Genomic DNA, 12,140 nt, shown 5'->3' on the forward strand with positions numbered 1-12,140 from the left:
GTACCAACGAGATGCGAACTGTACGGTTTTCCTGGGCCGTGGTCATCGAGCACGAAACGGTGTATCCGCACGAATCCGCACGATTCCGGCCTTGGTTTCCGGTAGTTACGCGCTTTCCGTGTGCGCTCGTGCACACGTCGAACAATGAGATTCCATCGATGCTGAATGCCGCGGACGAGAGATTAAAATCAGGCTGTTTCCACTGGCGCTAAATCGGTTCCGCGTGTTGCGCTTTCGAAACGCGACGGGATTTTCAGTCGCGTGAGCATTTCAGTCATGGCACACGTGTTCCCGATCATCTTTAATTTAATTTCCTTCCGATAACTGCACACGGTTAATACATCACTGAAGACAACGGAGCTCGCGCTCTGTGTGCGCGTTTATACTTTATACATTATAAAATATGCCTTCCAATTTGATTCCATCACTCGTATAAAATTAATAAGATTGTCGAGAAGGCGCGTGCGATTGATAAGAAGAGTGTTTTGAGATTTTCAATGCAAAACATTCGACTAAAATCATCTAACGCGCGCGCTTCGTGCAACGGAAATATCTGATTCTGATTCGTTCACTCCTTACAACTTGTTACTGTACGGTTTCGTTTTGACGGAAATTCGGCGGCTTCAGGAATTTCAAGAAAACGCGCGGGCCGAACTTGGCGGATTCCCGATCGGCGAGATTAATGATTCGCCCGACATTCAGATATATTCGGACGATGTAAGGGACCAGGAAGGGGCAGAGCACGAGTTGATCGGTGCGAGGTCGACTCGGGCTTTGCTTCCTCAGCATCTTCGATATCAAGTTCACGATCGGCACCGGTGTTCCTTCAGGCAGAGGCTTCGGCGGCTGATCGAACACCAACTTCGTAATTTCCACTAGACTCTAAAACGATGATAAGAAATATATATTCATCTTGGTTATAACTGGACACGCGATCAAATGGTCGACTTATTCAGTAATTAATGCGAGAAAAGTGGAAAATTCGTATGTCGTAATTAAGTAATTTGACTCACCGTGGCAGGATATGGAAGCCTCTTCGTGATCATCTCGTATAATATAACGCCCATGCTCCATACGTCACACTTGAAGTCGTACGGCTGTGCAGTCAGCATTTCCGGGGCCATGTAATAGTAAGATCCGGCGCGACAAGTGATGCATTTTCTATTGAAAGAAGAAAATATGAGGTAAGAAATTAGAAGTTAAGTGGTAAGTTCAACGGACGAGGAGAGAAATTTATGAGAAATTTACGAGTGGGAGGAGGGGTTCCCCTCAGTAAAAATACGGGTATGACAGTATACACTGATGGGCGATACATCCTTAAGTTGATAATATGCAAAAATTGACTTATCGATGCCTACTCGTGAAGACTCTTCGAAACACCGAAGTCGCCAATTTTAACGATATCCCCGCGGCTACCAGTCAGCATAATATTCTCTGGCTTCAAGTCTCGGTGAAGGATCTCTTTCGAGTGAATGTGATGTACTCCCAGAGTGACTTGTGAAAATAGGTACAGAGCGTCCTGTGAAAATATACGTGCAATGTATTTCATGTTTTCAAAGCGTGTCCTCTACGTAGAATAGTTACTTCCTCCTTGAGAGGAATCTTCCGTTTCTCCAGCAAGTCCTTGAGAGTGCATCGAGTCGCGTATTCCATAAGAATGTAACTGTGATTGTGCGCTATCCACGCTCCGTGATAAGACACTATGTTCGGATGTCGCATCTTGCGCAGACATTGCACCTCCTCAAGCACTATCTGAGAGTTATAAAACGTTGAAAGTGTGTTATACTTCTGCCCGAACAGAGACAACTATCGCATCGCGCGTACACCTTGTACCTTGGAGGCCGAATAATTCACCGAGTCTAGATCTTGTTCTTTTATGACAAACGGCTTCGAGTCCTTCTTTCTTCTCACCAGATACACGGTTCTAAAAATATACATTTACACTGTAGCAGAGAGAATAAAACGTTGATTTATATACATAGGCTCGTTTAGAATAACGACAATAAATACCCGAACGTTCCGTTGCCGAGTGTGCTCTCGAATCTATAGTCGTCGGTGCACGTATACATTTTCACTCTCACGAGAGATAAACAGAGAGACGGGGGTGAAAGAATATCTTGGAGCAAAATTGAATCTCGTCTAAAGCAAATGTGAAAACGTGTTCTTTCGACTGAGTGACATTCGCTCTCTTGTTCGTCAAAGACTGTTCGCTTTGTTGTGACGAACCATCTATGTAGGACACTCTCGAGAACATCGATATTATGAATCCTTCCACAACGCGAGTTCACATGCCGTTTGAACAGAACAAGACCAGCAGCGTCGCTTTCGTTGATTTCACTGGATCTTTTTCGCAAATAATGAAAATCGACGACGAATGTTTCCATGTATAAAGATGTTGATAAATTAAATTTACAGTTAGATACTTTTTTTATTTACTCCTTTTTATACAAATAATGCAACGCAGATTTTTCTAAAGCATTTTCACCTATACTATATCGAGAAAAAACATCACGATTATCAAACATATATATATGCATCATACATACATATACACACACATATATATATATATATGTGTGTGTATATGTATGTATATATGCTATATATATATACATATATATATGTATATATATATATATATATTTCTTTTCTTGTCTAATCGCATTGCATGCCCTATAATAATAATGTTGAACCCCAAAATAGGCGAGTTAATATGGATTGTGTGACAGCGGATATCGCGTAACTACGAAAATTAAGAAATTTATATTTAACAATAACAATTTCGGAATGATGCAAATTATTTTGACCATTCTCTATATGACGACACAAAGATACAACGAAAGAGATACACAGCTACTTCATTTAGTGTTAACAAAGCGCTTAACGACTATATGACGTACGTATGCTTGAAAATACCATATGTACGTTTTCGAATCGGCGTGTTGCTGGGAAAGAGAAAGAAACACAGAGATAAATAGATAGATGGACAGAGAAGGGAGAAGGACGGCAGAAGAGATAGTTTATTTAGTTCTGGACTAAGAAAAAAAGAATAAAAGAAGTAAGATGGAAGGGAAGAATAAGTATTTATGTATTATGCGTGTTGTGTATGTGTGTATGTGTGTGTGTGATAGAAACAGACGGAGAAAAAATCAACCAATGATTATTGCAATATTTACTCGCGAGATGAGAAAGCAAACCACCTTATGCCTGGCACAACGCGGGAATAGATGATACTGCAATATATAAATGTATATATCTTTACTCTGATATCTTTTGAACTTTGTCGTTGCCGACCGCATTTCAAGAATTGTTACTAGAACTGTTATTAGACTCTATCGTATTAGGGCTATCGCTCCCGGCGGACGCAGATACGCGTGATTGCTTCAAGCTGTCCAAATATTCCTGTTGCGACGTCGCCAGCACTTGCGAAAGTATATCGCTGTCTTCCCAATCGGTTAGACCTGGAAAATTAGAAAGTTAATTATTAGAAAGAGAGAGAGAGAGAGAGATTGCTCTCTGTGAAAGCTATTAGAAATCTCTATAAAACTCTGAACTCTAGAGCTATCTCTTCATCAAGTATTCCTACGACAAGCGTATCAGGCCAGGAACTTTCATACACACAATTGCAAGCAAGTCGATATGCTTTGCACACTCGATATGGAAGGCATTTTGTCGCAAAATCGACTCTGGGAATTAAATTCCTCTCGAGTTAGTCATTCGAAATGAAGCATCTAACTGGGAATCTTCTCACCGAAGACTTCAGGAGGGAGGCGATTGAACAATGGGATGTCCGGTGATGCGTGCGCCTCCTTGCTGCTTCCTGGCACAGGTTCCTGCGGCGTGGCTTTTACCTCAAAATCCGGCGGCAAGTGGGAACCTTGAGTCGCTGATTGATGCTGCGGCGATCTTTTGCTGTATCGTACCGCGTCGCTGACCTAATGATCACAACGGACAATCTCCTTTACACACGTGACACTACCGCGAGACTCGGCTCCGAGTTACTACTGGTCTGTTCTTTTCAGTTGCATCGCTGAACTGGTGCAACAAGTTCGAGCGAGGCAAGTATATTATTTCGTCTCGTTCAAACTCACCGCACCAGTTCGGCAGTGCGGCCAAAAAGAACAGGCCAATTATTACACATATCGGTGCAAGACGGACCTTTGGAGAATTACGTAAATTATCTTGGCTAGTTTGAGTCGTGGTCGGTGACGAGGTATGGCTACGTTGCTGTCCACGACCTCCATGTGAATGAAAGTGCGAATGATTATGTTGCGCGCTCGTAACTGTGCTCGTACTGCTACTACTGGCTGATCGCTTGATTCAAAAGTCATGAGACTAAGTTTTCGTCTTTCTTCAATAGAGGTACGTAAAATTGCACGACGATCGTGACCAGATCGGGTCTCTACTTACTGCTTTGCGCATCTCGTTGTCGCGCAGCCATTGAAGGTAGCTCTCTCTCGCCACCTGTTCCTCGATAGCCTCGTTAGTCGCTTCCCAGTCGGTGGCTTTGATCTTATCCTCCAGCATTGTCTGTCGTTGAAATCGTGAGGTCAAAACGCGTCGGAAATCAACTCGTCCACTATCTATAATTATATGTGTTTATCTATAATTGTATGTATATATAATAATAACTACCTGTTCGATGTGCAATTCCTCACTCTGACGAACCGCATCTGATATCAGAGCGCGGTCAGCAGCACCGGGATTGTACGCCGGCAGACCGAGTCCTACGCCTATGGTGGCCTTGTACGGATCGACTATGCTGTTGTAGTGACTGTCACGCTGGTACGACAGCCTGATCGGTTCATTGTCGCTTTTCACCGTGGTGTGGAAGATATCGATAGGTTCTGCAAGAAGTTCGATCGATAATATAACAATAGTAAATAATACGAAATAAAAATCCACGTAACGAACAACACGTACCTGTGCTATAGCAGTACAATTGGATGCTACGGTTGTACATTTCCGACATGGCGTGCATTTCTATATGGTTCCCGTGAACGTACTCCAGCCTCTTCCTATTCACATAATTACTGAAATCTTCCGCCGCCACGAAATTCCGGAAGAACTCCTTGTTGGAAGCCTGAAAGTGAACGTCGTTTAATCATCACACCGAGTCGTGACGGAGTAATAATAAGTAACTTATAATTACCTGCAATTACTGTGCAGTAAAGAGTATATTACGTTGTATCGTAACTTACAATATAATCCATACAATGCTTCCGCACAACCCCGTGCATCTCTTGATCGCCGTAAACTTGATCCGCCACTGCTCGAAACAAGCAAGCTCCATCCTCGTCCATTTTTTTCACGATAAAACCCTTTTTCCGCATGTGTTTTTCGAACCATCGGTCTCTCTGTAAAGTGTGATAAATATATTTAAATATACTATATATTTACTTTTCACGCAATCAACGCACAAAATGAATAAAAGAAGTAAATAGTAACATAAAATATTTTTTAAGAAAAGAAATCATGCGTGCATGCTGTAAAATAAACAAAGCAGTGGGGGTCAATCTGACCTCGCCTTACCATTCGAGAGTAAACCATACTAACCTCCTGCCATTCGGCTAACGTGAGATTATTCCCAGTACGCCCTGTGTATTCATCCCCGCTGTTGTAACCATTTGCCAATTCGTGCTCCAGATTTGAAGCATTTCCAACGATGCTCACTCTCCCATTGACACTGGTATCTGTTCCTGAAGAAATCAGGAACTGACGTTTACTCAAGCTCCGTTGTTGCAAGTTTTTTGATTTCGTAAATCTTCCAATCATGTCACGGAAGAATTACCTTGAATACCACTGCAAGAGGCAGCAGGTGGAGTAGCTTGCCTCTCACGTTCCCGTTCCCTCTCCCTCTCCCTGCCTCTGTCCCTCTCTCGCTCGCGTTTGGCGCGTGAGGATCTACCAATATAGCTACTAAAAGATTAGTAGATTCCTTATTACATATATAAAGCGGAAATACGTATCATAGGAACGCGATATTACTCTCGTCATATATTATCTCATACATATTATAATATTAGAAAAAATACCAAAACAAAAGTATTTAATTTGCAATAAAGTACCTAACTTTGACTAAGTTTCAATTAGTTTTTCGCAACTTCAGACTTTAGATCACCGTGTTTTGTGATCTTTTAATTACCTGTGGGGACTGACCCTTTGTCGGTGACGTTTGCCATGACTCGGACCGCTTTCTTCAAAGTGTTTCTCTTCGCGACGGTCTACGCTTGCCTGCAACAAAAGCACCGTATGTTACAAACAAATACATATCTTTGCACAAATTTTTCCATGGAACATTTGCGATTATTAATCATGCACGATAGTCAGTATTTGCGTTACAGCTCATTGCTCTGTCATTACGAATATCACTATCGTTCTCATATCATTAAGTCCAAAGTTGGCCTTGCGTTAATCTCCCAAATGTCTCATCTAATGGTTACAATCATACTTAATATACAAAAACGCAACAAAAAAAAAAGAAAGCAAAGGACCTATATCAGTGATGACGTCAAGGGAAAGGTTTTCCTTCTTTCTCTCTTTCTCTTTCTCTCACAAAATTTATACTTTATACGAGACAGCAGTCAGCACTATGGATTTGAATCCCTAATCAGTTTTTTTATTTGTTTGTTGTCCAATCCTGCATTGGTTGTACTAGTTAAAAAAATATATAGCGGTGGATGAAAAAGTTGCGACACTTTTTTTTTATGAATTTCACAAAGCATGTTGTATCTAAGAGAAAAATGAATCTCCTGAGAATAACTAATAAACAAATTCCCATATTAGATACAGGATGCGCCGAGACTTATAAAAAAAAAAGAAAAGTCACAACCTTTCTGTCCATAACTGAAGCATTTTCTACTCCAGAACTGACTTAAACTGAGCGACATTGTTTCCTGTTCCAGCAGTGCCAGACAATGCTATACTGGAACTTCGATAGTTCCCCTTTCAACACTCTGTTACATGCTTGTTTCACTCTAAAGATGAAAATTGCAAACTAATTCAGCTGTAAAGAACAAACTTTAAATCTGGAGCCACTGTAAACAATATAAGGACAGTTGGGATAATACTTCCAAATAAGAGTGCAAAAAATATCAAGTAACCAGTATCATTACATAATTAAATTGTTGTACTTTTACTCCAATGTTTACAATATGTATTGACGTAAGAAACAATATATCTAAATAGCTGAAGTTACATCGTTTTTATTTTCAAAATTTACACTTAAGTATTATACTTAAATATTTACTGTACAGCTAATCGAAACAAAAATTAAATAGTAAATATAAAAGTACCTTTCCTAGATATTGAAAGACTTTATATATCCATATTTTAATACATATTGTTGATGTTGAAAATAATAACTGTTCAATTCTACCGAGTCATAATATAGTCTGCCACATTGTTCCCACACTAAAGTGTTCTTTATTCCTTGGCTATATGCTTACTCTCGTCAGTTCTCCAGGCTTGCTCCAGTTTAGTTCTACCGCAGTCCCGATGCAAGAATAGAAAACAAACCCTCAGACTCCATACAAGCCGTGCGGCGACTCCAGCGCTTCCGCGCACCTGGCCGCGCGTTTTCGGTAAAATCTGTCTCTGACTGCCTGTCTCGGTGTGTAACTTGGCGAACGAGGTCGCGTTAAAACATGACGAGAGAGAGAGAGAGAGAAAAGTAAGAGGGACGACGAGTCTACCTGACAGAGAAAGAGAGAAAGAGCGCATTCCACGTTGCTCCTCACCTGATACGGACTGTTCGGCAGCGCAATATTGCCGGAATTGTGCTCATTCTGCACCACGCTGTGATGAACGTCGACCTCCGTGCCTGCACCTGGCTCGCGCGTACGGTCCTTCGACGCGTTCGTCTTCTTCTTCGACAAGATCGTCATGATCGCCGACGATCAATCTTCCACTCTCGGTCTGGGTGACCTTACGCAGTCCGTCCGTCCGTACGTTCACGGTAACTCGTCAGTGTCGTTACGTTGTGGCTCGCGACGAATCACTTCGTTATGTCGGTACAGGCTGCTGCTGTCCTTACACAAGTCGCAACAAGACCGACCGACTCGATGACTCCTCGGCTGACCCGCTTGCCGAGCCACGTTCCGCGACACCGCCGACACACGGGGTATCGGCGAACGCGACGACCGTCGCGCGCCTGTTTGTTATTTCCTCGAAAGAGAGAGAGAGAGAGCGGACAGCGGAGCTTGGCTAATCGGGTTTGCGCCCGATATGCACACCTTCCCCCGAAAAAAGATCGAGTTCTCCAGTCCCCTCGACCGTCGGCCGTTGCGTCACTCTCGGCGAGAAACTCTCGGTCAGGATGACGTTGTCCCGCAGTCACCGTGTGACATGGCTGAGCTGTGCGAGCGACGGCTAATCAGTCCGGTCGTTAAACGATGCCACACAGAATGTTTTGTCGGGCGGCCATGTTCGCTCGTCGCTTTGTAGAATTCAAGATCGTGCGGGTTGCGGGAGCATAAAATTTACGAGATATATAGCACGCGCGCGCGTATGCCACCATGCGTAATGGCGCCTCCACATCGACATGTTCGGGCCCGAGCGCCGGTGGCGACATCTCTGAGGAAACGCGCGAGGCGAGGACCTCGGTCGGTTGCTGGCAAAATTCCGCCGTTCCGTTTTCGCGCCTATTCTCTGTGGTCTGTATTCGGAACTCACCTTTATCGATAAAAGTGCCTCTGAAAATGGCATCACCTGATTGGCTGAAAAGCCGCATTTAAAGCACTTCAGTAGATAAATGTGATTTCGGATTATGGATCTAAATCTGTACTCTTCGAACCTTCTTTCATTTTTCTGTCTTCTCACTTCCACCAAGCGTTGAATAGATCTGCTACACTTTAAGTTCAGACAGTGCAACCTTGGTGCAGCTATAAAGTGCAGACCTCTCGTGTCATTCGCTCCCATTGCGCAATTCAGTTGTAGAAATTTCTACGCGAATGAAGAGAGGCGCTGTCGTCCGTCGTGAAAAGCGGCCATTTTCGTGACGCGCAGTAAATGGTAGCAAATCGGTGAAGGTGTATCGAGGCTTGTCCGTTTGCTCTATTGATCGTCCGAGGAAATTTTTCGAATCGTGAGCGCGACAACTCCAGTTGCTTTTCCACTTTGGTAGTACGCGGAATTCAACGGTGAAAATGAACGTCTGGACCGGGTGAGTTTCATCACGTTTTTTTACATCGAGCACGCCTACATTTTGCGTGTTTGACTTCGCGAAATTTCTGTGCGACACGTCGCCGCCAATGTCGAGGTGAACTTATTTTCTGCCGTGTAGAAACTCGAAATTAGTCCACCGCGCCTCGATCGCTATTTCATTGCGAAAAATTTTTCGAGATACACGGCATTTTTATAAAAATTACACAAGATACGTGACGCACTTTCAGTAAGAAATCAATATTGGCAGACGCACAAAATGTCAACGCTCGGAATAGCTGGAGGCATTTCTCGTTCGACATTTTTTTCTACATGTAGAAAATTATCCGAAAAATTCAAGCGATTTTTCGATATTGTAGAAAGGGAAATGAATTATTAAAATCGCTTAGGCTGTACATATGTATATGTATAGACAACATGACAGGCTTCCTAACCTCAAAAAACGCCAACGTATCTTAAGATAAAAATTGTTCATAACCACGCTCAACAAAACGTTTATTTTACAACTGTTGGAAGTTTTCTGACTCAAGATTGGGTCATTATTTTAGATTTACAGGAAACTTTCAAAAATTGTAAAATAAACAAGTTGCTGAATGCGGCCACTATCATACGTTATGTATGTATCGATGACATGTGTCATGTGTTAATTTTAAAATATATAAAATCAAAGAGATATAAATTTCTTAATTTTATGTTGCATATCACCGACAACAGTTGGCCTAACAGCGTGTTCGATGAGATTGATCAGTTGATGCCTCAGTTTGGCTTCCCCTTTGCTCGAGGGATGCTGGAGCCTTTGCATCATCCAATGATGCAACCACGGATGGGTGCAATGCAGCCACTCTTCTTTAGAGACATGATGAATTTTGTGAGTAAAATTTGCAATCGATCAGCTGTGAATCAGTGACACAATTAGGACCATTATCAATGATAATTAAAAGTATAATCACTCTATTATAGAATTATATATAATTTGTAGGATTTTCCTGTATCAACAATGAGCAACATTAGCAACTTGAGCAATATGAGCAACATGGGCAACAATTCTCACTCATTCATGCGTCAGTCTGTAGTGTCTATGTCTAGTGGTCCCGATGGCCGTCCTCAAATTTATGAAGAGACTATGTCTACAACAACAGCACCTGGTGGCATAAAGGAGACCAAAAAGACTGTGAGGGACTCTCGTACTGGGACTAAGAAAATGGCCATTGGCCATCACATTGGCGACAGGGCACATATTCTTGAGAGGGAGCACAATATGAGAAGCGGAGAATCAGAAGAACGGCAAGAATTTATCAACCTTGACGAAGGTAATTTCCACAGAGTGATATGAGAGTGAAAACAGTAAGAATAATCTTATTCTTGGTACTTTTGACTACCAAAACCTTGTCTTCATGTTTACATGATCTGTGTGTGTGTGTGTGTGTTGTAGACGAGGCGGAGAGTTTTAATCGAGAGTGGGAGACACGTACGCGAAGTGCTGCCTCTGTCTCTGCAATTGGTAGAAGTTCAAGCCCAAATGTCAATAGAAATCGAGCGGACGTAAGGCAATTGGCTCTACCGTCGACATCAGAACCGTCAACAAGGTTTGTTCACTTAGTTTAATGGCTTAGACACGCTCGAATGTATACTTGCCGTCTAACAAATGACAGCTTGTTAAAGGTAAGGATACTTAGTGCAGATCCATTTTTTATGGTGTCGACAGATTATAAATTCGCTTGGTACATCGTTGAATTTTACTTTTTTCCGTTGTTGAACTGTTAGTTCTAGTGGTGGGAGATATAATTTTGCAAATATATCTTACACGCTCGTGATAGATAAACACGGCAATGGACACGTCAGAAAATGATAATCGGAAATACAAGATTTCGTCGTCCCTTCAAACTAATGTATTTCCATTCACACTTTCTGCATGTGGCTTTGAAATGTATGCATGCTTTTAAACATATTGTATTACGATAGCGTGCGTATTGCAACATTTGTTTTTATGGTTCCTTTCTCTCTTCTCTCAGTATATACTTTCCTGTTATTTTACAAAGTAGAACGTTCCTGAACTGCATGGAAAATGGATAAGAATAGTGAGAAGTAGAATCTAATAAGGAAGAATAGAATTATTCAACTAAAAATTCGGTTCTATGTACTCAAATTTCACAATTCGCGTTTTGGTAATTAAATAATAATCGTAATAAACTAACGAAGACACATAAGACTTTTCCAATGGTTGAAAGTAATTCGGTACATGATTAGGAATTCTTTGTTATCTTATATTTTTCTTACACTTATTTACTTTGTTATTTTGTTCATTTTGTTTAGTTGTTCTTTTGTTAAAAGGTTTTTAAAAAAATATTGTTTATCCATATCGATTTGATTGTGCTTTTGTAGTCGACATAAGCCATTACGTGCTAAACTAAATCCTATAAAGGCTGGGAAGACTGTAGCTGCCAAGTTATCTCCATGGTAAGTTTCCATCAATTCTTGCCATCGCTATTTTTCGCTACATCGAAGACTAAATTTTGGATTCTATAAGAAGCAGTGTGGTGTTTTAGAACAAGTGAGACGAGACATATGTTTCATAAACTTACATGAATAGAACATAGAACACAGGATTTCTCTCTGTAATTTACTATCACATAATCATAGAAAACCATATCTCTATTAATGCATGTATCCTTGTTCGTTAAAAAAGAAAAATACTTACATTACATTATATATGCATGTCAATACAGATAATAGTGCTCTCTGCTTCTAACAATGATAAGGGACGTCCATATTTTATGCAATCATATCTTACACAAGTATAGTATACATGTCTTATTGATATTCTCTTCCCAAAACTATCATTTCCACATTAATATGTTCATGTCATTGTTAGTGTTAAGAATATCCAACTAGTCTTAATTTTTAGTGTAATTCTTAAAAATTTAATTTTCTACGATACACGCTTATACATATATATATATATATATATATATATATAT

The 12,140-nt window shown here is 41.1% G+C and overlaps 3 protein-coding genes across 11 annotated transcripts in view; 1 reads left to right on the forward strand and 2 right to left on the reverse strand.

Annotated features, from left to right (window-relative positions):
* Nucleotides 1–13: 13 nt before the first annotated feature.
* LOC106747620 (serine/threonine-protein kinase nekl-2-like) lies at nucleotides 14–2,069 on the reverse strand. Its single transcript, XM_014625309.1, has 6 exons — nucleotides 2,011–2,069; nucleotides 1,834–1,924; nucleotides 1,585–1,752; nucleotides 1,359–1,519; nucleotides 1,014–1,161; nucleotides 14–882 (listed from the first exon to the last, which is right to left on the reverse strand). The coding sequence occupies exons 1-6, from the start codon at nucleotides 2,067–2,069 to the stop codon at nucleotides 586–588; spliced, it is 924 nt and encodes a 307-aa protein (XP_014480795.1). The 3' UTR covers nucleotides 14–585.
* Nucleotides 2,070–2,588: 519 nt separating this feature from the next.
* LOC106747799 (OTU domain-containing protein 5-A) lies at nucleotides 2,589–8,549 on the reverse strand. 7 transcript variants are annotated; one of them, XM_014625708.1, is made up of 11 exons: nucleotides 7,740–8,548; nucleotides 6,146–6,234; nucleotides 5,792–5,904; nucleotides 5,557–5,699; nucleotides 5,202–5,357; nucleotides 4,924–5,083; nucleotides 4,659–4,847; nucleotides 4,411–4,583; nucleotides 4,159–4,314; nucleotides 3,752–3,935; nucleotides 2,590–3,461 (listed from the first exon to the last, which is right to left on the reverse strand). In XM_014625708.1, the coding sequence occupies exons 1-11, from the start codon at nucleotides 7,884–7,886 to the stop codon at nucleotides 3,301–3,303; spliced, it is 1,671 nt and encodes a 556-aa protein (XP_014481194.1). In that variant the 5' UTR covers nucleotides 7,887–8,548; the 3' UTR covers nucleotides 2,590–3,300. The 7 variants fall into 7 exon arrangements, with proteins under 7 accessions (XP_014481198.1, XP_014481194.1, XP_014481192.1 ...); XM_014625706.1 differs by having other exon boundaries at nucleotides 5,792–5,919; XM_014625707.1 differs by having other exon boundaries at nucleotides 2,591–3,461; nucleotides 5,792–5,916.
* Nucleotides 8,550–8,971: 422 nt separating this feature from the next.
* Nucleotides 8,972–12,140, forward strand: part of LOC106747715 (myeloid leukemia factor) — a 6,448-nt gene continuing 3,279 nt past the window's right edge. The window contains exons 1-5 of one of the 3 annotated variants that reach the window (XM_014625524.1): nucleotides 8,972–9,163; nucleotides 9,877–10,030; nucleotides 10,142–10,472; nucleotides 10,595–10,748; nucleotides 11,545–11,619. In XM_014625524.1, coding sequence (XP_014481010.1) covers nucleotides 9,147–9,163; nucleotides 9,877–10,030; nucleotides 10,142–10,472; nucleotides 10,595–10,748; nucleotides 11,545–11,619 — 731 coding nt within the window. In that variant the 5' untranslated portion in view covers nucleotides 8,972–9,146. The remainder of the gene's footprint in view (nucleotides 9,164–9,876; nucleotides 10,031–10,141; nucleotides 10,473–10,594; nucleotides 10,749–11,544; nucleotides 11,620–12,140) is intronic. The other 2 variants (XM_014625527.1, XM_014625526.1) reach the window with 2 other exon arrangements.

The sequence above is a fragment of the Dinoponera quadriceps genome, unplaced genomic scaffold (assembly GCF_001313825.1).
Source record: "Dinoponera quadriceps isolate SergipeBrazil2010 unplaced genomic scaffold, ASM131382v1 scaffold1395, whole genome shotgun sequence".
In the NCBI taxonomy this organism is placed as follows: Eukaryota; Metazoa; Arthropoda; class Insecta; order Hymenoptera; family Formicidae; genus Dinoponera; species Dinoponera quadriceps.